General features: G+C 42.0%; 1 protein-coding gene across 1 annotated transcript; it reads right to left on the bottom strand.

The window, feature by feature from the left end:
• Window positions 1-3,760: 3,760 nt before the first annotated feature.
• Window positions 3,761-25,303, bottom strand: LOC147892675 (carboxyl-terminal-processing peptidase 3, chloroplastic-like). The gene is made up of 12 exons (XM_087387612.1): window positions 24,642-25,303; window positions 24,446-24,527; window positions 24,094-24,224; window positions 20,419-20,505; window positions 20,192-20,270; window positions 19,994-20,085; window positions 16,872-16,910; window positions 5,907-6,026; window positions 5,666-5,752; window positions 5,108-5,257; window positions 4,886-4,993; window positions 3,761-4,616 (listed from the first exon to the last, which is right to left on the bottom strand). The coding sequence occupies exons 1-12, from the start codon at window positions 25,065-25,067 to the stop codon at window positions 4,377-4,379; spliced, it is 1,641 nt and encodes a 546-aa protein (XP_087243738.1). The 5' UTR covers window positions 25,068-25,303; the 3' UTR covers window positions 3,761-4,376.
• Between the last annotated feature and the right edge of the window lie 2,631 nt (window positions 25,304-27,934).

Here is a 27,934-nt window from a genome sequence, read left to right on the forward strand (position 1 = left end):
ACGGTCTAGGGGAGGAGAGGCTAAAAAGTCAGGTTACTTTGAGACAATTGGGCATACTTTTGGCCTTTCTACACCCGTTAGAGGATAATATTCCATGGGTGCACCCTCTTTCGACGAAGACTCCTCCTGGTATCTTTGTTTCTCTCATTTCCAAGTCTGAGGGTGTTGGTCAACTACAGTCATGTTGTTGCTTGCTATAGCATAGGTGTTCACAAATGTAGCATAGGTCCTTAAGTTGTACTTCGATGAGAGATGTATTTTAAAGCGTAGAAAGAAGCTCTAGTGCACACTCAGATGAGAAAGAAGTAATGATTTGTAGGAGTTCAAGGGTTGCAAGGTTTAGGAGGAGGGTAGCGTTGAGAAAGCTAACTAGGTTTCTAGGGTTTAGAAAGAGTTCAAGGTAAGGGAAGAGTCGCATGGTTGAGAAGTGGAGAGCTAGTCTCCTTCATGTAATCTTTGGGTTTAGGGGTGAACAAGGATGAGGAGGAGGAGGAGGAGGAGGAGGAGGAGGAGGAGGAGGAAGAACTAAACACCTATGTGTAGATTGAGTGAATATGTAACCCAAAGCTCATTAATAGTCTTCAAACAAAGTAGAGAGTACCTTATGATATTGAAGTCATGCTAGAGCAACTTGGAAGAAAAATTATATTGTTGTGCAAAGCTAAACTGGAGCACCAACTACTTGCCAAGAAACCATATAGTAAATTTGTGGCCACCCTCAATTTAGTACAAATCATTCTAGCTTCCCCTAAGCACCAAACAAGTTTATAATTTTGTGTTGTAGGTACTTAGTGTAGACTTGGAAAGGATATGCAAGGTTTCCTAGTGTGCATTTTATTTAAGGCTATTGCTTTGTATTTATTCATTCTTTTGCAATAGACCCATCCTTTTAGTCGGCTCTTTTGTATTGAGTAGAGTTCTACTGGTTGGAGTGTAAGGGAGTTGAAAGAGGATCACATCTTAAATATTTGGCCACAAAAAAATGCCTTTGATGTCTTTAGTAGCATTTTTGAGACATGGATATTTTATATTCCTATAAACTATTACATTGTGCTTGCTTAAATAGCATTTGAAGACCAAGTTGTAAAGAAGACACTTCTTTCATCAACAATGAATGAAGAGTGTATAATGTAGATTTGAGCTCTCAACCAGCTTCAAGCACTCATTATGAATGCAATGCATTGATTGAAATGCCATATATAGGTTAAGTTTCTTTTAAGATATCTCTTTCTTTTAGACGCTACTAAAAGAAGCCCCCATAAAAAGAACATTGATAGAGAACATATTAATAGGAGGTCACTAAATAGGAAGAACATAACTATAGATTGACTATTATCGAAAAGAGAAAGGACACATACGTTTGCACAAGAAAACAAGAGTCCACAAGTGCAAGAGGGCACTACCTCCTTGATTAGCGGTTAAGCAAATGCTTTTGGATGCAAACGAGAAAGCAAACGACTTTTAAAGGGCATTCGGCTATCAAAAGGCAATTTTTTCAAGATGATCTCCATAAATGACAAATGGAAGTACACAATTTATTTTTTGTAATATTACACATGGAAATTCATAAAAGGAGTTTGAATCCTTCACTATTGCAAAGGAGAAAATGCTAACAAATTAGAAAGTCCAATGATAATTGTGTATTTCTCTAGAACCCCCCTAGAAGTACATAGTTAATTTTTTGTAATATTACACACAGAAATTCATAAAAGGAGTTTCAATCCTTCGCTATAGCAAAGAAGGCAATGCTAACAAATTAGAAAAATTACAGGCTTGATCATAAGACTTTTTTGTGGGGGTTCATCTTTGCTCTTGGAGTGTAGGCCTAGGGCTCTGCCCCTTAGTGGGCCAAGCTTTGTATGGGTCCTGTTGGGGATTAACCCCTCCTTTTTTCCCCCTTTTTCCTATATATAATAAAAGCCGCCATTGTTACTTTAAAAAAAACAAATAAATAAACAAATTAGAAAGACCAACGATAATTGTGTATTTCTCTAGATCCCCCCCCCCCCCAAACCAACACACACCACTAACATAGTCATATTTGTTAGCGCTGCCTTGCAAGGCAATGCTCTACTAAGAGTTTTGCCAAAAAGTCTCCTCCCAATAGATTTTGGACATCTCATGCTTTGGTTAACTACTCTCTCTCTCTCTCTCTGTGCATGCGCGCGTGTGTGTGCGTGCGTGTGATTGAAAATTAATAAGAGCATATGATGTGCCCGATAGCACTGTCTTCCTTTTTAGCTTTTATGGAGCATTGTAGTATATCGATAAAGGAGTATATGGAGCATTGGAGTATATCGATAAAGGAGGATAATCGTGATGAGTTAATTGGGGTTGGGGGGGGAGGGAGAGAGAGAGAGAGAGAGAGAGAGAGAGAGAGAGAGAGAGAGAGAGAGAGAGATCTATTAACGTCTATGGGACAAAGTGCACAAAAAAAGTAGACTCGTACAAGCCTCAGTGGGGTCAGAGCAAAGGGCGCGCTAGGGCCCTTGCTAAATACTAATCTATGCTAGCAAAATCATAGTCAGAGAAGCACCAGCCAAGTACAAGTTGAATCAAGTCGACCTCAAAGCTGGGGCTCAGAAACTGAAGCTCGACACGCGTGCACACACGAAGCACACACACACACACATGCACACACATAGAGTTTGCACATTGCTTTGCATTTGCAAGTGGTTGCATTATAGCAACTTTCTAATGGTTCTACACACGGGCTTCCATCGCAAGTGCTGCAAAGTAATCATTGCATGATTATTTGCACTTAGCAGAACGTAAGGGAGCACTCACGAGTACTTGTACACGTTTTTTATTTACTAGGATAATTAGATTAAGCTAATCATATTTCACTAAGATCTATTTTAAGACAAGGGATTTATCGACATATATCTGTACAATCTATGCCGGAGTGGACTTAGAAACATGGAAGCAGAGTGACTATCACAGAAACATCCATGGGCACTTCTATTTTTGGCTTGCCCTCGGGGTAGCTTGAGCAACGATGCAATTTTGGGAAAGCAAAAATTAGGCATTTCTTGAATTTTTTGGAAGTGCATTTTTCCTATTGGCTCTTCTTCATTGGACTTCAATGCAAACTTTCTGTCTCTCTCACCTCTCTCTCTCTCTTCCCTGCTTTATCGCCTCAAGTCTTCTTACACAGGATCTCCACCGTTTATCCCACACCCTCCCTTCTCTCTCTCTCTCCCCCTTTATGTCCTCAAGTGGATTCCTTTTAGTTTACTTTTCCTTTTTGTATACTTTTTTTTATCTTTGGCAAGCCTTATAAATGATTGAATATCATTCACCTCCACCCACACATTGCCCTGGACCTACATTCATCGGAGCAGGATTGGAACGAGGGCAGCCGCTCTGGCAGACAGGCGCCCTATCATCTGAGCTCCCGCTGCACCTTACAAGCGTGTGGGATCACCATCTTGTCCTGCTGAACGGTATAGCTGTATTTCTGTTATTCATCCAGTTCCAATCCCCAAATCATAGCACAGAGAAAATATCAGGAGGGTAAAAGAAAAGGGCTTGGGCATTCCATGTCTTCTTTGCTCTTCGATTTCATACATAATTGACATCACAGAAAATATCATTCAGTTTTCCTCCTGCACCTTCCTATGTCTCCTTTGCACATTACTAAGAATTCCTTAACCTAGCTAAGAACGTAATCGTAGACACGGAAATAGAGTATTGCATTCATATGTCCAGTAAGAACGTAATTGTAGACATGGAAATAGAGTATTGCATTGATATGTCCAGTGATAAAATGTTGTGAGAAAAGAGATTTTAATCCAAACGAAAGCAGTGATGAGAAGTTCATGCCGTTTTGGGCACTTTCATGCCAACGCTCGCAACGCTTTTCCATTCCTGCGTCAGAGCTTTAGCCATGCGTTGGGGATAGTCAATGCACACACCAAGTCCTAATTTCTTAAAATTTCATGAACCATCCTCCAATGCAGAAAAAGATGACGGACAAGCAAGACTGAAGGAGTACACTATGCTTTTAGAAGAATGGAAGATCATAAATGCCTACATATTCTTCTGAAGCACTGCTATGAAGAATGAATTCTACTATACAAGATTTGAGACTTGTGTCATGTCCACTTACGTCCAGTGAGGAGTTCGTAATGTACACAGCATTCTCGTCAAGCGACTTTAGATTGTCATGTAAGCAGTGTGGCGTATAATCATCAGGAGGTTTTCAATCAGTACAGGAAATTACATTGATTTGAAGCCTACGATTGTGGAGCTTACTATCTTGGTGCCTTGTAAAACTCAAGGCAGCCTCCTATAACGTGGGGGTGCGCTATGATACATGAATACTTCCCTGTAGTCTGATCATGACCCTAGACTTGGAAAGAAGTAGGTATAATTCAGAAGACGCCCAGCTGACGTTCAGCAGCAACCACACAAGAGTCTTGTTCTATTGAGGACGCCACACTTGCTCCTGATGATACGGAGCCTGCTGTAGATGAGCTTGTTGTAATGGAATCTCCTGGGAAGCATTGCACATCTGGTACAATGCCAACTTGATCTATCTCATGCAAAGCAGGTGAAAGGTACTTGGCAACAGTTACAAAAAGTGCAGACCCATCATTCAGCTCTGTGACACTCTGCAAAATGGAAGAGAATTTTTTTATCCTCTCTCTCTGGAAAATAATATAACGTTGTGGAAAATAATCATATGGATCTACTTGATTCATCATTACAGCACTTCTGCTGGTATGTCCACTTTAAAACTTTTGCTGGACAACTAGCCGCTATTCAAGGTAAACCATTGATTCGAGGCTGATAAGTAACTTCAAGAGAGGAGCAAGTAGTACTCCCAAATCAAAGGACATCAATGAAACATTGGACAGTCCATGTATGGAAAACAAGTTACCTGTATCTTGCCTTTCCCAAACGTCTTTGAGCCAATAAGAACAGCACGGCCATTATCATGCAAGGCTCCGGCTAATATCTCGCTGGCACTAGCACTGCCCCCATTCACCTATATTGTTAAACGTGAATCAGGATTAATTCTTGAGCAAAGACAGAAGTAAAAGTTCTGACATATTCAGAAAAGGCTACAAAAACTTTAACAAAAAACTATTATCACATTTACCAAAATAGCAAGAGGATCGTGAGTCAGAGCATGGCCATTCATTAGGCTTATGGGCAATGTATTGCCATCTCTATCAACAGTATTTACCAAAATTTCACTCCCATCAAGCCACATTTGAGCAACATCAAGCCCAGCTTTGACCAATCCACCCTGTAGGCCAAAGTGTTAAAGATGAACAGACTATGAGACCATTACATCATCTTCGTAATAAATCAAAAACTCCAAATCTCTGAGTTGTACGTCATATGTAATAACCCCAGGAACGCACAATCTTGAAATGTACTCAGGAAACAATAGTGCACACATGATAACCAGCCAAAACGCATCAGTCGAATTCCAGTTTCCACATTAAATTTTGCATTTCGTCTTGACCACATGGTATGAAGAACCTAAGGAAACTACATATTAAATATAAATTGATGCTTCAGCTTGTATCAGATAGAAAAAGTTATGTCAACCTCCAGCATTATAAGGCTGACACAAACATGAGCACACTTCCTATCACATCTTTGCAGCTTATAGGACAACTTGTCCACAAATATTTACACCAGGACATACAGGATTATTACGCAGATCCAGAATATAAGACTCAGCTCCCTGATCCTCGAGCCCAGAAATGGCTTTCTCCATGTCAGCTGCTGCATTCTGCATCAAATGCAAGAACTGCATTCTCAGAAGTGCACAGTGGATGCCACAATTGAATTAAGAAATTTTGAAATTTTCTTATTTGATATTATTAAGTCAAGGAAAAACTGTGGAATTGCAATAATCCAATAGCCAGAAGGATGGGCATACTCACTTGTGAAAATGTTGTTAATCTAACATATCCTGTTTTCATCACGTGACCATCAGGTGCTGTATGTGGGAGAACTGCTGTGAAGACTGGAGAGAGTGTGATATTCTCTCGCAATAGCTTGACCTGAAAATTTAATTCACCCACAAGTTTACCTTGCAGTTCAACTAAGAAGCTTTCAAGCAATTTAGAAACCAGAATGAAATATTGACATCTTTCCTGGTATCTTGAATAAATTTGGTAATACTTCAATATTGTACATATTTAAACAATTGCCATTATTGTTTCTGTTATGTGCCATTACAGCGGCACAACATTGCTTGACCATGCCACACTGTGTCTTTTGGAAGCATCTTAAAACAAGAAAAACTGTCTCCAGAATGTGTGTATGTTGGGATATAATGGCATTAAAAGTGACTTTTTTGCTGGTATATCTGCCCCTGGATATGCTGATGTCTCAAGGGGAAGTAACCGACTTAGATATAACCGCTGTGATGTAAAGTGGTGGTCAAAGCTCGCGTAATGCTTATCCACATATATCGTACATGGTCATCTCTACTAGCACTGTGATGTATGGCTCTAAACGTAATCGGAGAGGCATAGAATTTCCTCATTAACTTTGTACCTTTCTTATGCACAAGCCCCCTTTCAGTATTGAGAGAGAGAGAGAGAGATAGAGAGTTTTAAAAGTCTTTGAAAGACCAAAGGATCTATGAGACTGAAAAAACCCAGGTACAATGAGCTGAATGGATGGAGCATCTAAGCGGGCATCTACATCCAAGACAAGTGCAAACATGAGCATAGAAACACTAGTTAATAAGATGTTTGAGCCTTTGAGGGAGAATGGAAGCCGTGGTGTGGCATCATTGCAATGAACCTATGGATGACGAGGGACCCCGATTTGTATGGGGCTAAGGTGGCAAAAAACTCAACATCCTCATCTCCCTCTAGAGGGAGAGATAGATTGTGGATTTCAGCAGTAAGTGTTTGTTCCGGAGTGTCGTCCTCTTTGTCCTCATTGGTGGCATCTTGCACCAAGTGGACATGCTCCTTTGTGCCATCTTTTGAAAGCAACGATCTTCCAAATGGCCAAGCTTTTTGCAGTAAGTACATTTGAAGTTTTTGCCTTTCGAAAAAAGTGTTTGGTCTTCGTTGAGTCTTTTTATTGCAGTTGTGTCCTTGTTATGACGATCCTTCTCAAGGAGAAGAGCCACCATGTCATCAAAAGTGGTCGTTTCAAGGCCAAAAACTTCAAGGGTGTTCTCAAAACGAGAGACCCCTTCCATACTTTTCATGAGAACCACCATTTTGTCCTCATCATCTGGTGGACATTTTAAACTAGATAGTTGTTGCACAAGCGATTGCAACTTCGCTAAATGATCATGGAACTCATCATTATCCTCCATGCAATTTGTAAAATTGTAATTTCAAAATGATCACAGAACTCATCATTATCCTCCATTTGCAATTTGTAAAATTGTAATTTCAAAAACACTTTGGAATTTGTAATTTTGTTATTGAAAAGGCTCTCCACGCGCTCCCAAATCTCCTTAGCAGTTTTCTTGAAGTCCACATGATGAACAAGTGAGTTGGCCAAGCATAGACCAATGATAGCAATGGCCTTAGCATTTTGCTGCTTCATATCTTGCATTGTGGCATGGCCTCAGTCTTCCTCAACAATGTCCCAAACTCCCTCGCGCATAAGAAGAAGTTGCATCCTCGTTTGCCAAGTAGGAAATCCCTCCTCTTTGAACTTTTTCACGAGCAATGAGGCGGAAGTAAGAGAAGTCGTTGTGGTGCGCAGTAGGCGATAGCTCCAAGGTGGAAAGAATGTGACGTCAGGTGGAGCAGACTACCAGGCAGTTAGAGCATGTGCAATTGGAGCGGCAAAGGGCTGAAATCTGAGATGGAATCAGCAGCATGCTGGAGCGAAAATTGGCCAGAAGATCTGAGGCGCAGGCAACAAATTACAGGCATCATCAGATTTTTTGCCATTTCTTGCAGGTGACATGATATAGACCACGGATTGCGACGAAATGAAAACAAAAAATGTAGAGCTGAATGTCGTCTACAACCATTCTTTAGATCCAAGAGCAAGATTCAGGGTGTATCTTTGGATATCTTCGTGGCACTGTTAGAAAACTGTGCGTCAATCCGCCTCAACAAGTCGCTTTCAATGGAGGTAGTAGAGTAGAGTAAACAACCACAACTATAGTAGGTGGAGAGGCTAAGAAGAAGGGCTAGCTCTTCCTTGGAGGAGGAGGAAAGCTTCCATATGCGGGCCTCCCTCCACCTCTAGGTTGAGCTAGGAAGAAAGGAAGAAATGAAGGAAGGAGGGACATGGCTCTGATACCACATGATGGAACTAGATAGGACGCATGCTAGGCTAGGCTAGAAATCAAACATAATGAAATGAAAATGGAAAGCAAATGAAATGCTTAGAAAGAAATGAACAACCAAAGGAAAGTACTTACATAACCAAAGAGGCTTGAGGCTTGATTGCTTTGACAAGTGAAAGTACAATGCCTTTATAGGATAGGTACACACACACTAAGGTATATGGGATAACTCCCAATATGACACATGGCACTCCTAGATATAAAATAGTCTAGAACTCACTCTAGGAATCAATAAAACACACTAGAAGTCACTCAAATTGACTCCATTTCCTAACATGTAGGATACGAGGAACACTCAAAACATTTACCGTGTTTTAAACTCTAGGGAAGCCGTTTCGAGATGCTTTTCCTAATATTTTGGCTTTTGTACCTATCTCGCACCTGCAGATCCTGTAAAAGTGACAAAGCACTGCCCATTTGCACTGTTTCTTGTCGCTTCTACCGCTCTGTCCATCCTCTCTACCTTGCAATTCTGCAGCCTCTCTCAGCCCACCATGGTCCCTTAGCCCTCTCAGCCCCCTCCTCTGCTCAGACCCCTTCTCCCAGCCTCTACTCTTAGTCCCCCTCTTCTCAGCCTTTCCTCTAAGCCCCCTTTTCTTCTCAGACCCCTTCTCTCTGCCTCTCTCACAGCCACCTCCTCTCACCTCTGCCCTGCTCTTCTCATCCCCTCCTCTCAGCTTCCAAGTTCTCACTGCTCAATCCCCCTTTCTGCTGCAAAATTTGCAGTCCTTTTGCTGCTTTTTTTTGTCAGAGTCCCTATCTTTACCTCCCTATATCAATGGCTCCTCTAAGTGTCCTTGGTGGTCGGAGGTTGATCCTCTTGCTAGGTATGACAAAGTGAAAGGAGGAGCATACAAGTGGAATTGTTTCTTTTGTAAAGCAACAAAAGGAGGCACAAACTGAGAGCGGGCTCATTTGTTGGGAGAGGGGCAACCATCTCCCCTTGCCCTTCAGTTCCAACAATATACCTTACACCTTTGAAGGCAGTTGTAGATAGTTTTGGATCACAACCTGTGATTCTTGATCTTCCACGTGTGGTATTACACTTGCCGTTGATTATATTCCTATGTCCTTGTTTGGGAATAGAGCTTCATCGACACATACAAGTGGGGTTACCACTTTGCCAGCCCCAAGATCTGTACAAGCTAGCCTTGAGACCTCATGGCATCCTGAGAGGGAACACAGGTAGATGCGGCAATGGGCTGTTTCTTTTATAAGGCATACCCAAAGTAAAAGCCTACAATCCTTATGTCATTGAAAAGGGTAAGGAGATTGCAGCCTTTGGACCATTACAACTTCTCCCTCATGTGAGACCGCACTCACCACGATTTTGGAGACATAGAAATCTATCATAGAGCAGGCTTTGAGTCCCATCAAAGACGTATGACTAAGATGTGGTATCATAGTGATGGGAGACGGATCGAGTGACACACTAGGAGCCTCTCTATTCACGGCATCCTTGCATATTCTAGAGGGGCCAGCCTTTTCATTGATGCTATTGACAATTTAGAGGAGGGAAACTCAGCCGAGGGGTTGGCTGTATTTGGATGGGCCCATCAATTATGTGGGTGCAAACAATATTATTCAGATTAATTCTGTTGGTGTGCAGCAGGGAAGATTGTTGAAGAGAAGTACTCCCACATTATTTTCACTCCCTATGTGGCACATGAGTTCAATAATTTGTTGGAAGACAATGGTATGTTGGATTGGGTGGAGCCTTCCATTGATATGGGCAATCATGGTATCAATTTCATCATTCACCACCACTATGTTTTGGCGATTTGTTGCAAGGTATCCCCAAAGAATCTCTTGAAGTATTCTAACACGTGCTTTGCTTACAATTTCATCATGTTGATGTGGATTTTAAAGTTGAAAACAGCCTTTAGGCAACTCTACAGGGGCTCAGAGACTTAAGTCCATTGTTTTTATGACTTCTTTTGGAATGACATTGGCTTGTTGTTTGCTTCAGGTCACAAAAGCCCATTGTCATTATGTCAAGGCTTCTTGATGGGAACGACCATTCTATGAGAAAGGTGTATAAAGGTCTGGATAGGTTTAAGAAGAAGGCACCTACTAAAGGGAAAGGGGGAAGAGGGACCATTTATAATATTTTAGTTAACACTAAGTATGCTCTTCCACTCTATAGCTTAGTGGTAGGGCTCATATGTGGAAAATACAACATTCTAGGTTTGAATCCTACCCTCTTGAATAATGTGCACTCCTCTTAGACATAGCTTAAAAGAAATTAATAACCCAAATGAATTAATTAATCCATGGACAAACATAAGTTAATTAGCCTCCATGGCCCCAAACAAATAGGATTTAAATTAAGTTGAGCAAGTATGTAAAATTCTACATATATGTGTGTAAAATAAGTTACTTGATCCATGGACAAACATAAGATAATTAGCCTCCATGGCCCCAAACAAATAGGAATAAAATAAAGTTGAGCGAGTATGTAATATTCTATCCTGTGTGTGTGTGCGCGCGCGTGTATCTTCACACAAAAAAAAGAGGTATATATGTGTGTACATACACACTTTTTTTTTTGGGTGAAAAATTTTGAGACTTTATATTACAGAGTAAGGGCCTTTTCCCACTAGCAATTAGGTCATGTTAGTGAGCTTAACATAACTAGTTCTTTTAAGTTAAAGTTCATCTAAAAATGGAAATTACATTCCCATTGGTAACCCATTATGTTATGCACTAAGTGGTCTTAAATAAAACTTTCGGGGTATCATCGATCCAAAGTCAGTTCTTTAAAGTTACGGTCACAATGGTAATACATTAGCAAAACATATCACTATATGACAAGTATACATCAGAGTCTATTTAATGAGTTTGCAGACAATCAAAGAGAGATTTCTGCAAGGAGCGCCTGAAAAAGGAGAAAGTAGGATCACAAGAGACTCTATGATTTTTGTCCTTCCATAGAGTCCAGAGTGCCCAGTAGCGAACCCAAGTGAAAAAAAGATCAAACTCCGGTCTGGGTGGGTGAATCTCAAAAAGCTAGAAAAACTTCCCAAAGGTAGCATTAGGAAATCTAGTTCTCAAACACTGCCTAAGGAAACTCAAGAAATCACAAGTGTGGGAGCAAGAAGATGAGGCATAGACTCGTGCAGAGCCAAACATTTGCGGCAAACAGTTGGAGCAATATGTCTGCGTGTCAAAAGCTCCCCAAATGGAAGCCCCCCCTGCCCCCCCAACACACACACACACACATATGTATATGTACACATATATATATGATATGTAGAATTTTGTGTTGTATGTGAGGACAAAATCCATCTATTAATCGCATCTGATTGCTACATCTGATTTAGCCGACTTCGAAAGCATCGACTCTCATTTTTGCAAGGTCACATGCCGAATTTCCTCGAAACCGTTAGCTCCATTTCTGGTTCTAGTGACTCCCTGCCACGGACAGACGCTGATATTGTTCAGGTCACACAACCTTTGGATATGCCTAGGGGGGGTTCGGCTACTTCATCCCCAAACAACAGCTTGTATGTATGTATATATATGTCTGTATGTATCTATGTATGTATGTATGTGAGTGTGTATATATATGTATACACACACGCGCGTGCGCATGCACATACATATACTTACGTACGTACGTGTGTGTGTGTGTGTGACCTTGCAAAAAATAATAAGAAAACCAATACATGTATCTATAAAACATATTTGCACATTAAACCAAGCTTAGTTAAAGAGATTATTGATTAGGCAAGCCAATGATGTTGGAGAAGTGTTGAAATAGCTTTTAAAATTTGTGAAAAACTAGAGTTTTTTTTTTTTGCAGAAAAAAAGAGAGATACTATATTATCTTGAGTAACCTTTGTACATCATCAGAGTTTAACCAATAGTAGTGAGTTGTCCTAGGATAGACTTAACATCTTATAAAAAGAGTAGTAGCAGCAAAACACATCAATGTCCTCAGTAATCATTGAGTGAAGCATCAAGAACTTGAAAGGAGAAGCTGGTGGTCTCCTGCTCTGAGATCAATAGGATCAGCAGCAAGAACAGTAACAGCAGTATCAGCAGGAACGCCCTGGGCAAGATCAATAGACATCTCTTCAGCAGCATGAATCTGAGAGGAGAGAGCAGCATCATTAAATCTTTGGGCAGAAGGGATCTAAGTGGAGGGTCCAGCAGCAGCAAGGTTGGGATCGGCTGTGGTAGGTCTTTTCTGCAGAAAGTGAGGGAGCTTGGTGTGGTGCAATGCTTGTGTTTTGCAATGTCAACATTCAACCTTGTGTGTTCCAGGTTGTAGGTCCCTATCTGAAAGTGAATTCTTCTTTTTTCCTATCCCACCATGAAGCAAACAAGGCATCAGTACATAAATCTTAATGATTTCTAGAGATCCATATGAACCATAGAGCATGTGCCCTTATTTGGAGCCAAGGCTCATGCCTGGTTTCGCATGCATCTACTAGCAAAATAGCTTTCCAATTAATTGGTTCTCCACACTCTATCTGTATGAATTTCCAAACTCTTATGGCATGACGAAAAGCTACAAAGAGATGAAAGGTATTCTCCATAGGACCAAGGCATCTTTTACACTTCCCATCTCCCTTCCCTATTCCGAGTCCTCTAGCATTTGTCCATACTGCTTTATGAAGAATAAACCAAGCAAGACAAGACATCTTCTCTGGACCTGTTTAATCCATAATTTGTCAAACCTGGCATACCAAGCATCTCTACTATCCTTCAGATTCCATCTAGCATTAAGGGTTTTGAAAAGGTTATCCATATCAGCAGTTGGAGTTGGTATGGGAAGGATAGAAGAGCAACCTACCCAACTGAACTCTTTGTGTATAATTAGAACAGAGCCACCCTTCCAGCTAACATCTCCCTTCCATAGCTCCAATCTACTCATAATAAGTCCTTGGTTTAATGCAATAGCTCCATTTTACCTTTGAGATCTTGTTGCTACCACCCCACAAAAGAGATCTACACATTCTGATAAATCTGTCTAATCCAGTTTTAGATGGAGACTAGCAAGTCCCATTTCAGGTTTCTCAAATAAAAAGACAATAAAGCCTTTTTTCAAAAACCTCACATTCAGTACGTTCATTCCCTTCCTGACCCAATTGGTTCTAATCCAGGTTTCTATAAAGGCCATACGAGGTCTAACACCACGGAGAAATCCTACTAAAGCATGTGTACACAGCCACATAGCTGAGTCATTCAGTAGAGTATATCATCAAAAAATGCCTTAATTGACTCACTTGAGCTAGCAGCTTCACCTGCTCCATCAAGCTGTTGTGCTTTATTAACATTTTGTTGTGTAGTAGGTCCAGATTCCGTGTTGCCTGTGGCGTGTGATCTTTAGATTTCTCCTAGCTGGCCGCGGGGAGCCTCGACTCACTTGAAGGCGGCTCTAAAAATTCGTGATTTGCTCTTTGCCTCCTACGCGCTCTTCTCCTAGAGTGTCTGAGGTAGGTCCCGGCTCTGTTCTGTTCACAGGCATCTCTGCTCCATTTATCACTATCATCCCGTCTTTCATCTGATTCAAGCATATCAATTGCCTTGCCTCTAGGATATGCTCTAGCAAACCTTAGGTTTGTCACCATGGGATATGGTCTAGCTAACCTTAGGTTTGTCACCCTAGTATATGGTCTAGATAACCTTAGGTTCATCACCCTGAGATTAGGTTAAGACCAAGCTTAGTTAGCTAGGTGACCCTTGAGGTAAGGTGATTGGTTGTGAGGTAAGTAGGGTCATGAGCAACGAGCTGACAAGGAGCCTCACAAGCTTAAATGATCACAAGAGGAAAGTTATAAAAAGAGTATGATTTTCAAAAGGTGAGAGAAGGAATCACTGTTGGAAAGATGAAGCTACTTATCGTGTCAGACTGTGTGATGGTCTCATCAATGGAATGATGGGGCTAATGATTGCAAGGAGCTTACGGAAAATTTTGAAATTGGACTATCATTTGTAGGTGATGTTACATGAGTGTGATGATTGCCAATTGAAGGGGCTTAACTACTCGTTAACCTTTGCATGCATGGAAATTTGTCAAGTTGAGACCAAAAAGTTGCATAGATGTTGCGTGATGATTGCATATATTAAAGAGCTACAAGCAAACGGTGGTTACTTTTCAAAACTTGTTAATTTGACAAAGGCCACGCTTGTGGAGGCTGCCTTATACTCCCCTGAGATGAGGAGACCAATGTCTATACCACTGACAGTACAAAGAAAGAGGGGTTTGGGATTGCCTGTTGAGGAGAGTGAGCTTGATAGTCATCATCCAGAGTACATATCAGTCATGATAAATAGACTTCTTGGTCAAAAAAAAAAGTCTGACATGGGGACACATTCAAGTCAACCAATAGCAAACAAATGTAAAGAGGAGGATGTGCATGACGCCATCTGGGCAATACGAAGAACAGAAACACATAGTGCCATCACATGCTTTGGGTACCTAGCAGATGCACGTGGGAGATGTGGGGCATTGATTTGGTAGAGGGGCTGAACAAGGAGTGCTTGCACCATGCTTAAGGGTAGAAGGTAACATGTAAAAAGGATCATGGAGCAGTTCATCTGGTTTCGCAATAATGGAATGTGGATCGTTCAATTTAAGGTGTACCTGAAAATTCTCTGACATGTGGAAGATTGCTCGAGGCACTCTCTAACTACAAAAGAGAGATCAATTGATTGAAGCAGGGCGTACCCTTGACAATGTTTTCCAAGGTACTGAAGTGCGACAAGGTAGTACAGTAAGTCATGCACGACCTCCTCGCCGTGATGGAAAATTTGTGAGATGTAGGTCAAAATTGAGTAAGGTGTCTTCTAGAGATAGAAGAACCTTAACAGTTTGGGGAGTCGAGGGCTGCCATGTGAGGTTAGATTGCAATCTTTGTTTTGGATCTGTAATTTCAAGGAATAGATAAAAGGCGGTACAGGGATGGAAAATAATATTGGGACGACTTGTCTCATTACAGGAAAGAAGAGGGCAGTTTGGTTTGGAAGATGCACGGGATGATAGGTTTAATATTTCTTCATTTGTCGCCATAAGGACAATGGGACAAGTGCTCCATTGTTGCAAAATTTGGTCATTCACATACTCCACCAAGGTGCTAGCTAGCTCTTCACCTATTGAGCACTGTCGAGAGTACACCCAAGATGTTGAGTAAAGGTCCAATTAATGCTAAAGATGTTTCTATTTGTTTTTGGCATGCTAATGGCATCTGTGGCATTTTCACTTTGGGATATAACTTTAAAAGTGCTTCTGGGTAAATTTCAGATGTTAAGGGAGAATTGAAGCTTGGTTGAATTTATGCGATCTTGTATATCCTGGAATGGAAGGATTGAAATACAAATTTCCATCTGGTGGATAGCCACAAACATGTTTGGAGAGAGAACATAATTTTAAGCCCCTCATCCAACTCAAATAACATTATAATTGGCCAATTGAAAATTTCTCCAAAAAGGTTTATATTCCTTGTATCTAAACCAATCCAGATAAACATATCTTGAAACACTTCATTTTGTGATATTTCTTTGTGTTAAGATCTTTTAAGTAGTGTATGACTTTCACATGCTCATGGCATTGGAAACGACTTTAGGCAACTCATAAAAACTTTTGATTTCACCTTCCTCTTCACAGGCATAATAAAATTATGTATTATTACACCTCCCACATCAAAATGAGAGTGAGACTCGTGTAAGTGCACGTTGGAAAGCACTAGAAAAAGTCCTATTTTTTCTCATTAAAAAAGAGACTTCTATTAAGTATAATGAAACTCCAAGAGCAAAGCTCAAGGGAGAATTACATCTTGTAATGCATGAGAAAACATAAATAAAATCAAGCTCCTATAGTAAAAGAGCTGGAAAGTAAACAAGGACTATCCTCGAGGCAAGGTCAAGTTTCGCTGAACTCCAAAATAGAAGCTTCCTCTTAACACTGTCATGCACAGGAGGAAATTTGCTGCGATGGAGATATGCCCACACCAACCTTGCAACCCAGATACCTAATAGGGATACCCCTCTGGATCCAAGTAAAACCAAAATTAACCCCCCAAGCTGGCGTGTCCTCATCCAAGTAAAACCTAAATCAGTCCCCCAAGCACATTAACGAGTGTACTTGCTGCAAGGCAAAACAAATCCAAGGCTTCTCTAAAGGATGTGAGATTCTACGTGTTGGCATTGAAAAAAAACAGCAAGATCATCATCTAACTCACTATCCAAGAGCTCCTCACACTATCTAAGAGGAAGTCTCAGCCCAACAATGTCCTCTTGGGATCTTAAAAATCTGCTCATTGCTTCAGCCGCAAATATATACAAGAAAGGAGCAGGAGGGCATCCCTGACAGACTGATCTAGAAATCTGAAATCTACAAATAAATACAAGAAGGGGACAAGAGGACAACCCTGATCGATTGGAAAATTCTTCAATTGCAACTTTTTAACGTACAATTGACAAAATGGTAATTCTATATAGATATTTCCCTTAACCTAGCACGTTTAACAAATTTGCAAATTGTATAGAGCTGAAAAGAGATCAATAAAGTTACATTGGAATGTTTCATTTTCCTATTGTCAAATAAAGTATTAGGACTAAATACCTCAGTTAAATCCGATTGTCCAGGCTCTTTTGCAATGCCCTACAAAATGTAAAACGAATGTTGTATTAAAAGTAAAGGTGTATAAATGGATTTTATGCTGTTGATTCTTAGATACAAGCCATTAACAACAAAGAAAAACAATATTCTTCAGCTAGAATCGAAATTCCAAATTGTTAGGTCTTGTGCTTGCATAATCTTTCAACTAAGCTCTAGATTCTTTGCTTCAGGACAGGATAGAGCAGACTTAGCATTATTTTAGTATTATAAGACTAATGACTGCCTCCATGAGAATGTAGATTAATTTCAGTGAGCGGAGCTCATGGAGTGATTCTCCAAGGGAGGCGTAGATGTCATACACCAAAGGAGAGTCATGTAACTCTCCAATCCCTTGATCACAATCACACTCATTATGTATTACTATGCTGCCAACTTCGAGCAGCTGCTGACAATTTCAGCTAGGACCAAACATTCACCCGTCTAGCTGCAACCAATATATATGCCCAGATCTGGAGCTTTTATCCACCACTATATGCAATCCTAATATACAAACAACATGAACACAAAAGTATCAAAGAACCAAGGCAATCAACTTGCCTCAAGATTTGCACACTCAGTTGTGAGCTTGAGGAGGATCAGAGTCTTCCTGAGCCTCTTTCAAAGATACTGTTTCTTTGTTGCAGTGGCACAAGTGGATCGGCTTCTTTGTTTTGAGGAGTGACCAGGGCTTGAGGTTTTCACACTACCCAGGATCATCACTGCACTAGCGGAGGGTAAGATGCCCTTTATTTAACCCACCATAATATATGTATACAACACTCTTTGTGAGCTCGTAGGCAGCATGGCTGCATGGCATATCTGAAAGGTTCATTGACTTGAGGCAAGGGCTGACCAAGTCCTTAGCGTTTCTGATATTCCTCCATTTGTTTGAACTGAATGCCTACACACTTCACAAAACACACATGGCATGACTAGGCATTGAGAAACCATGGCACATTTGTTTCTTTATTTTAATCTTTCTTATGCAGTAAATTGCTTTGACTCTTGAGCTGACATCTTGTGCAATCATAAGTTTATTTCAACGCTCAATAGAAAGATCTCTTTGGGGAAAAAGAGAATAGTCGCCATCAAAGGAGTGCAAGAAATGTAAAAGCCTAGGGTAAAGAGCTAAAAAGTGCACGTGAGATTTGGAAAAAATAAGGCAAAAGATAAAATAAATTTGTGGTCTGCATTTCAGAATGTAGAAGTCAATATAAGATTCCATCTGGTTCAATGTATAGGCTCTCTGATCGAGCTGCTGCTGCTAGCCCCCTTCTCCCCGCCTCCCTATTCGCCGCGCCTTCCCCCACCTCAATGCACGCCATCCCCCCTCCTTCGTGCTCTCCTCCCCCAACTCCCTCAGCTAGTCAACCTCCCCCCCCCCCTGGTGGCAGCTATTCACGGAACACCATGCAGGCCTGTTCTCTCTATCCTGGCCATAGTTGGTTCTGGCGGTTTATTAAAGATTTATCCCCTGCTTGTTGTTGTTGTTCATGGAACAGCCTGTGAGATCCTTTTTCCCCACTCCTGCCTATGGCTACTGCCACAACGGTCCCCCCCTCTCGCTGCTGCTAGTAGATGGCTTCCAATTGTAGGAATGAAGCAAGGCTTGCCTCACCTTGCTCTAGTTCCCCTTGCTTGGGGCTTGGACAGTGGTGCTTCATTGCCGCCTGTTCCCCCTTGCTTCTCCCTCTTTTTTCCCCTTTAGGCTGCCTTTGAAAGCCTGCAAAGGCGGGCATCTATACTCTATAATACCCCTGGGTGAGGAGTATAGGGGACAGAGCCACGTGGGGGAGGGAGGGGAAGACATCTGAGGAGGGGCTGAGGTAAGTCCGGTGATAGGCAGGAAGGGGGTGTTTGAGGAGAGAGGCGATAGGAAGGTAGAATGTTATGGGAGAAAATGGGGCATTTGTGGCTGGAGGGGCTGGAGGAGGAGACTTATGCAAAATGGTATTGTCAATCTGGAGCCCACAATGTACCTGCATATTAGTTAGGTTGTCAATGGTGTCATGCTATCCATTTTTCTTGATTTGCTGGTTTTTGGTCTTTCCATCTCCTTTGTCTCCTTGACCATGTTTTCCCGCTTCTCTCTTCCTCTTGTTCTCGCACTCTTCTGGGGTTGCTGCTGCTTTGTCAGCTTCATGGAGGGGAGAAGAGATTAGGTCCCTAAATGCTCTGCATTTCAGCAGTAAAGAAGGATCAGTGGCAAGAGAGGGAGGCCCAGGGTACAGACGGAGGGGAGATAGGAGACAGATGAAGGGCCAATGTGTGGGGAGGTGGGCGATGTTAGAACATGAGTCGGGTGTGTTTTAGCGTGTTCTACTAGGAGTTCTAGCAGAGTCTTATGTGTGAGTGCCACGTGTCATATTGGGAGCCATCCCATATACATTTGTGCACTCTAGTGTGTGTGCTGATCCTATAAAGGCTTGTACTTGTCACTTATCAAATTATTCAATCTAATCAAGCCTACAAGCACTTTGGTCTACATATGAGTACTTTCTTTTGGTTCATGCTCTTTCATTATGTCTTTCATACTTTCTAGTTGTTTCATTTGCTTCCGTCCTCCATAGCTCTCTTCCCTTCCTACCCTACCTCCTCTCATGTTCCTTCAAGGGACAGGCAGAGGGGGAGGTGGGGACAGGTAAGGGGAGCATGGGACAGCCAGGGGGGGAGTCGCGGGACAGGCGGAGGGCCAGGACAGCTCGAGATAGATTGGAAAGGTTAGAAAACATAAGTACAATGGGGATGAGGATTAATATAAACAGTCCCGCTTCAGCACATTACAAAAATGAAGGGCCACAAACTTAGTAGAGCACACTGTCCAAATACAACTATGGAAAAATAGTATCAGGGATCTAGTTTAAAATTAAAAGAAATAATATAGAATGAAAATTTCCACATTAACGTCTTACAGCTTGTGCATAACTGCACCCAATATTTGTCTATTATTTTGACTTTCAAGACTTGTGAAACAAAGTCAGTTCATGTTGCACGTCTGAGTAGCAAGCACAGATATAGTACTATTGATGAGGGAGGTACGAAGTAGCCAGAAAAAATACACTGGTTACACTGAGCAAAATAAGCACCTGTCGCCGTAATTTTAGTTTTACAGGGGTTCCAGCAGGCCCTCTTAGTTTTGTTGCTGCCTTTTCCCCATCCATGCCCAGCAATGATTCATCTGCTAGCAAAGTGCAAGGAGCATTATCTCTCAAGTATTTGACTGATCAGCATACCAAGTGACAAATCTAGTGACACGATAGCAAGAGCTAAAGAGAATGCCTCACCATCTATTTGAACAAGTTCATCACCAGAAAGAATTCCAGCTTTTGCAGCAGGACCACCATCAAGTGAAGAAATCACTATCTGGAATTTCAAAAGAACACTACAATAAGGAATACAGACCATAATTGCATTATATAAAAGAGCCACGAAAAAACGCAACAGTTTTTCAAAACAGAGTCTTTAAGCCCTGCGAAGTAGTTACTAAGGTAACAAAAGACTAATATAGTACCAAGCGGCCCGTTTCACGATCAGATGCAATAAGGAGACCAACACCTTCTAGAGAACCATCACTACCTATTCTAAAACTCTGGTAGTCCTGTCAAAAGAAATAAATGGGATCAGAAAGAGAACCAATATTTTAAAATTGATTGACTCACTAGAAATGTTTTCTCAAATATTCTGCCATTTTTGGCAGGCACTTCCAAGTTCCATATGGTTTTAACTACAGTATTCTCAAAAGGAAAAAAATTGAAGTAGTGTAGTTGTCAAGAAAAACACAGACGTTTGTTAAAATAAGGTTGGGGTGATTTGTTTCATCCTATGCTTTGACATGACTCCTGGCTGTCCAAGTAGTGAAAGTCACTCCAAAGTTTCAAGGTAGGAGTTAGATAACATAGGTTTAGGGTGACTTGTTTCATCAGATGCTTTAATATCATTCCTAGCTGTCCACAGTAGGCAAGTTTGGGAGAATGATGATCTGCAGAAGCAAGCATGCCCAATATCCTCCGATGAACACATCACATCCGGGAACCTCAAACAATGAACGCCGAACACACCGTGTCCATGGCCTCTTCAACATCAAGCGATTAACTTCGAACATATCGGGTCCATAGCTCCATAGTTTTTCCTTGACTGTCAAAATTTCAAATGATAGCTCCAATCAGCTCTCTCGCGCCCACACATACTCTCTGGCTCTGACACGTGGGGGAAGTCATTCCTTACTGTAAGAAAGCGGGTGCTATCTGGAGTCCTTGAGCAATCGTTGCCTCCGGAGTACCAGGCTGGTTTGAAGATGAAGTGACTTTATGTCGTCGGTCTGAGACTTCAAGACTGTATAGTTGAATTAGGAATGGCTGTATAAGGCTACCTTTAGGGAACTCAAGACTGTATAGTGCCCCTGCAAAGTGACTATCCTCATGGATGAGTCCCTGGCATAGACATCCTCTAGTTTGGACCACACCTGCAAACCACTGGTCAAGGTTTGCACTTCCGGAGAGGTCTGCATCCCAATGGATCGAGCTCCGTGGACACTCAGACTTTCGCTTGAATCCCTGAACAATCTTCCAAAGGCCCTAGTGAATGAACCAAGCTTCCAATGGGCATAATTGGTGCCATCAAGTTTGTTATCCTTACTCATACACGGGGTCCCATGGAAGTACTCCAACCTCACATACCTCTGCTGATCCTAGAAAAAACAGCCCTCTGCGCGGAGAAGAAGAGAGGGAAGGCTGGATGGGGTGTGGGAGAGAGAACGAAGCAGCCTTGCTGCTGCTTCCAACAGGCTGTCCACGCCTTGGGCCGGCTGCTTCGACCTGCTTCAGCTCCCACGCCTTGGGCAGGCTGCTCTGAACAGCCACCTCTGCCTCCAGTCTCAAATTGCCTTGGACCAGGCCCTGCAATCACTGATCAGCACCTCAATTCTACGTCGCAATGCCCTGACTGCGTCAGCTCTGTGCTCTCCCGGTCCTGAGTTGGCCTCGACATTTGATACCATGTGAAAGGTGTGCACGTGCAGAAGCATGAGAGAGAGAGAGAGAGAGGGAGAGAGGGAGAGAGAGAGAGAGTTGACTCTGGGTAGGCACACCAACAAAGAAGCCCTCTCTATCTACACATGATCTGCCATCAACTCTAACACACAAGTCTTTAGTGGTGGAAGAAGAAAGAGAAGTAAACGACAATCCTGGGTGTTACACTCAGCACTGTAGAAGAAGGCAGATCAAAAGGAAGGAAGAATAAAAGCCAGCATCGGTAAAACTCTTCCTAGTTATAGAGCCCTTTTTACATCATGTTGTGAGACATGAGGAAAAGGAATGAATTGTAAAAATTGGTGCTGCCAAGCACATGTCCAACAATACGAACTGGTTTAAGATCTGTAGGTCTACACATTTGAACTCATGAGTGATGGTGAGTGACAGTAGAAAGTGTCGAATCAAAGGGATCAGCAACATCCGACCAAACTGGAGAAAATAAGTTCTTTAATGTTTTTTATGTACCAAGATATTCTTTAATGTCTTGTGTGTTCTAGACCTTTGCAAAAATCTCCTTTGATCTAGTGGTTTTACTAAGCATAAGATGAAGATGAATTTTGATGATTAGGAGGATATCTGTCCCATGGATTCTTAATCTGTTTTTGACTATGAGGAGGATATCTGTCCCATGGATTGCTAATCTGTATTTTTGATCGAATTTTTAATAGAAGGTTTTTTCTCTGGGAAAAATAATCCTCGCAGAAAAGCTCTCAAGAACAATCAAGGTGTTCTCGAACACTAGGCAATGCACTTGCATCTTGATCCAAATCACAAGCATCTGAAGTAGACGCCAAAGAGAAACACAGAACCCTCAAAATCTTCCAAATGCCTAAGCACCATTAAATACATTCACAGGGTCGCTATCATGTGCACTTCATAAATAATCAAGACATCCTCCAATATGACTATCCAGCTATACACCACCCCACTGCCACTCAGCTGAGATGGACTTCACAGACCACAGGAATCTCAATTACTTTCTTATGCAACCCAACTTGTCACTCAAGCAAGAAAAATGGTTGGACTTAGTGCAGTCCCATGACTTTGTCATTGAGTACCAAAGGAGCAGGAAAAATATGGTTGCAAGAGAATGTGGGCTTTACATGTATCAGCATTCACAAGAACACATGCAAAATTTAATCGCAACAGTCTTATTTTCAGATTTGCAAGCTTGACCTTGAAAAATGCATTCTTTTCAATAGCAAGCCTTATATATCTATGATTTGGGTTAAACAGAGCTATTATTGGGAAGATATCGAGTGTGCATGCTTGCTGTGCCAAAAGAAAAAAGAGGACAACAAGCTTCCAGCTAGCTTGTTGCAGCCACTGCAGAAGGCAAGGAGACACATATTTCCATGGAATTTATTACAGGGCTGCCGTCTACTCACAACAACCCAGACAGCATTATGTGACGTGTTCAATAGACTTAACAAGCAAGCCATTTTATCCCCTACCAAACGTGGATTTTGGCCTTGAGGTGCCCTGCCACTCAGTGATAAGCACCATGGGTTGCCTCTCAGGAACAGGGATATGGGTCCTTTTTGGTAGAATAAAGTACAGCAGTGCCCACTAAAGTATCCTGAGACAGGCAGGCAGCCTGAAAGGGTGAATAAATGGGGGGGTGAGTATCTGAGGCCCTTTTGCTGCGACACTCAAAACCCATCTTCGAACAAATGGCTTGCAGAACTTTGTTGAAGAAGAAATGATTTCCACAACTGAACGTTCAGCAACTAAGAGATGGATCAAAAGTATGGACGTCTTCTTGCAGTCGCCAAAGAGAACATGCAAGAAGTTCACACAATGCAACAGAAGTATGCGAATGACATAGGAAATACCTAGAAGATTTTTTGTAGTTACGGCTCCACAAATATTGCGTCCATGCAAGTCAACGCCAACATAAGTTGGACCATAGATATGATGGCCCGGAAGGTCAAGTTGGAGCTATCACCCACCTCCAGAATTCATCACGTGTTTCTTTATCGTAACTATAATCACATGTGGATCGTTATAACGCTCCTGAGTTTTTGCTCCCTTCTTCTCACCCCACCTCCTCCCTCATTCTTACTAGTCCAGGCCCTAAGTCCCAGGCTGGATGATTGCCTGGAAAATCAGAGCGAATGAATACGAAAATTGAATATGAAAGATCTACAACATACCTGTGGACTAACTAAGCGTGTAAAAGGATCACCAAGTGTGGCCAGCATGCTCTGGATTTTGCCATAAGCTGCATCGGCCGTCTTTTCAGGAAGTATTTCAGACATAGTCTCTCCCAGCTTAGTGTCCCAATCTGCAAGCCCAACATCATCTCATGGTAATGTGACATCGTAATCTACAGAAGGAAATATGCAGATATTCGACAAGTATGCATCTAATTTCTATCTACACTTCACTATTAGCACTTTTGTTCTACTCTTGCTTCTACTACAATAATTGAGGCAGGAATCTCGAGTTAATGGGTACTTTTTCTGGTTTCGTAAAACAATTTCAGACCCTGATGAATAAGAACACCTTGATTGTTGAAGGTGGGGTCGACGTAAGTCTCCCTTATAAGTCCCCAAGCCTCGACGAGAGTTCTTTGCGCTTCACTCACCTGTCCAGGAGAAAACGTTCAATAAATAAGTCGATGCAACTTTTAAACGTAAGGGCGGGCTCGGAACCGGAGGCAGGGGGCGGGGTGGATTCCAGTGAAGAGTAAATTTTATACCTCACGTATTTTTGAAGCAGGGAATGTGATCGTTAGCGACTCCGCCATCGCAGGTACACCAGTGATCTGTAAATACAGCATTGCAGCAGCAGCGGAAGCGGTAACTATAGAAATGGCCGAGCGCATCAACTTGCTTGCGAGCGAATCTGATGTTGTGTTGCTGATTTCACTTCTTGGATGCTGGTTAGCAGCTTCGACTATCAATCTACAGGGTACTCGTATTGTACTGGACTCGCCACTACGTAGCGGAGGTAGAAATTGCGAAAGAGAGAGGCAGCGAGTCCGCAAGAGCTTTGTATGCACACCCTCACGTGGGGGGCGATAAGCCAGAACGGCAGACAAGGAAGCGTTGCGGGAAGCTGGCGGGGATCCAGCGAGATCATCAGGCAGCGAGTGTCGGGAAGCATGGAAAGTGGGCGAGGCCATTGGTGCTGTAAAATGAGGAGAGGCCGTGATGTCGAAATTAGGAGGAAACTAGAGGGGCAGCGATAAAATCAGGCAGGATTTCTGCGATCCGGGGGAGGAATCATGAACGAAATGGGTGGAAAGATGAAGTGGTGAACCGATTTTCATAATCCGAAAGCATGCAATTCAATCAGAGACGATGAATCAAGGAAGGGAGCTTGGATTCCTTGAAACACGGCGTAAATTTGGGAGGAAGACGAAGGTCGTTTGCTTCCCAACTACACGAAACACTCTCAAGATTCTCTCCATTCCCCTCCCGCCACGTGGACTCCTCAGAATCTTGTTGAATCTTGTGGCTGAGGCTGCTTGTAGAATATTCCCTGAATCTTGAATCTTCGTCACCCTCCCAGCACACACACACGCCACACATTGGTTTGCGTCCACCCACCCAATTGGGGTCGCGGGGTCCCCTCCCAATGCGCAAGTCCGGTATTTGGTGCGTTCCTCACACCGGCTACTACTGAGAAGCTCGAAAGACCTTTGTTAACATTGGCTTTTTCGTCGATCTTAGTTGCAAGAATAGGGTGGCGAAAGGGTTCACGTTGCTTTTTGTTCATTCCAACCAGGAGGGCTGGAATACCAGTGGATTCGACCTTTGTCGACCCTTGACATCCTAAATTTCAGGCTATTACAAATTGCAAAAGATCCTTGGATCAAATGCCCTTGAACCCAGAAAGACGTTGGAATGCCCTCTTTAAGCTTGGAAGAAATGCGAGGTGTCTTCAAGAGCTTGGCAATAGGAAAAGTTTCGAGAGAGTGTCAAGAAATTGCACCAACTAGAGGGATGTGAATGGCCGAGAAGTCCCAAAAAGCAGGAGGGATGACTTAACATCATCTTGATGCATTGCTAGAGCACATTCCCATGTTGCCTTTAAGTGACGCTTGAGTGATTTTAGGCTATGGACCTTGGTGCACATTTCCATGTTGCCTTCAAGTGATGCTATAATGATTTTAGCCTAGAGGACATTATAACACAAACTCTACAAAACCAGTAGCAAAAAGGTTTTCACAAGAAAAGAGGACTTGTTGAGAACAAACCTACAGAGATGGGCCCGCTATCTTCACTCCTTACTATGCTCATTTTCCTCAAGTGAGGGAGGCTCCTATATGCATTGCAAAGTTGACATTTGCCATTTTCCAGTCCTAAATTCATGGTGCAAAGGCACAAAAGTGTTCATAGACCTACTCGGAATGTGCTCTTAGGACATGCAGGAAATACATAAGGTGTCATAAAGAGTGCATTCCCTGCTGTGGAGCACTTTTTGGGCTATAAACTTAACGATTGGCTGTAGGCCAAAACTTAATTTCCATCTTGTAAATTGCAGCTCAACCTAATGCTTGAGTATGGATGGCAGTCAAGAGGCCAAGATGTTTCCCTTATGGGGGTTGTTTAAGTCATTCATTTTCAAATGTTGATGCCCACCAATTTTTGCAACAAGGGCAATAAATCACATGCTAAAAAGTGAGGCAATCAGACCATTAAGTTCAACCTCTTCATGTGTAAGACTAAAAGTAAACATTTACTATAGAGACTTAAGTAAAGGAAAATCGAATGTTAAGGCTTGCCTTTACAAAAACATCAAAGAGCTTATACAAATCAACACCAAGAAGACCTCTAGGTGCTTAACCATCCAAATCAGCACTAAGGCCTAAAGACCTCTATTGCTCCTTGTCTTTTTTTCCCCTCTCACTATTATGCACTCCTCTGCAAGGGAAAAAGATCAACAAGTTGCCAACGTTTCAATCATTTTTACCCTTGCATAACACTGGCTCATATGTATGAGGATTTATTTTCTTGGGCCAACTATTTAGGGGGGGTTTGGGAGATTTTTGGAGTCACCCCTCTAATGAGGATACATGTGGAACTTCAAATCATACATTGGGCTCCTAGTAGAATGTTTTAAGGGTATATGACGTAGGGAAAAACAAGGATGAAAGGATGGGAAAGTGGGCTTCTGAAGAATTTTGCGTTGTATACTTTGGGATATATAATGTGTGTGTGTGTGTGTGTGTGTGTGTGTGTGTGTGTGTGTGCGTGTGCATGTGTGTGTGCATATGTGCATGTGCACGTGCATGTGTGTGCATGTGTGTGTGCATGCGTGTGTGTGTGTGTGTGTGTGTGTGCAAGCGCCTTGTTTGCCTCACAAGACTCTTGTCAATTATCTTTGGCTTGCTAGATGATCATAGTTAGACTTTGGTTTTGCCACTTTGACCATAGCAACAAAGGAAGTTCAAAAACATGAAAAAAAATCAAAGTTTTCTAAAGCAACAGTTGGCAAAATTGCTTTTATTTGACTAATAAGACCTTAAAATTGGCACTGATCGGGTCAAATCCCGGCTCCCTCTTGCCACACTACATCTTATAAGGACTTATAATTACGTATTGCCCACCTCCTCACCATGACTTGTGGAAAACTTCTCATTAGTAGAGGGTGCATGCTTCATGCTATCTCTTCTTTGCATAAAAAGATGAGCAGGAATGAAGGGGTAGCAGGCACCTAGGAGCATTGTCCTTTTATTTATAGGAAGGTAAGCCAAAGCTAATGAAAGTGAGGCAATGCAAGAAAAGAACCATAGAAAAAAGTAACATAATAAATCGTAAACTTACAAAGATAGAATTACTAGAAGTCCCCATTTTGCATTCTGTAATGTATCATGATGACTTCTACACCACAAGTAGCAAGTGACAAGGTGCAATTTTGAGTCTCGACAGATCATCCCTAAGGTCTTAGCTACTCTGCTCTCCAAATTAGTCCAATCTATATATCCATGTTGGTAATTTACTAATTTGTCATCACACCAAGCTTCCCATCTCGAACATGATTCTC

Source organism: Dipteris shenzhenensis, chromosome 16 (assembly GCF_047967505.1).
Source record: "Dipteris shenzhenensis isolate YYH24624 ecotype China chromosome 16, Dip_SZ_1.0, whole genome shotgun sequence".
NCBI classification, from domain to species: domain Eukaryota; kingdom Viridiplantae; phylum Streptophyta; class Polypodiopsida; order Gleicheniales; family Dipteridaceae; genus Dipteris; species Dipteris shenzhenensis.

Coding starts and splice junctions, on each gene's coding strand:
- LOC147892675 (XM_087387612.1), bottom strand. CDS start 25,067: ATGGCCTCGCCCACTTTCCATGCTTCCCGACACTCGCTGCCTGATGAT. Junction 20,506..24,093: donor CACGCTTAGTTAGTCCACAG/GTATGTTGTAGA, acceptor TTCTTTTGACAG/GACTACCAGAGTTTTAGAAT. Junction 20,271..20,418: donor ATCGTGAAACGGGCCGCTTG/GTACTATATTAG, acceptor TTGAAATTCCAG/ATAGTGATTTCTTCACTTGA.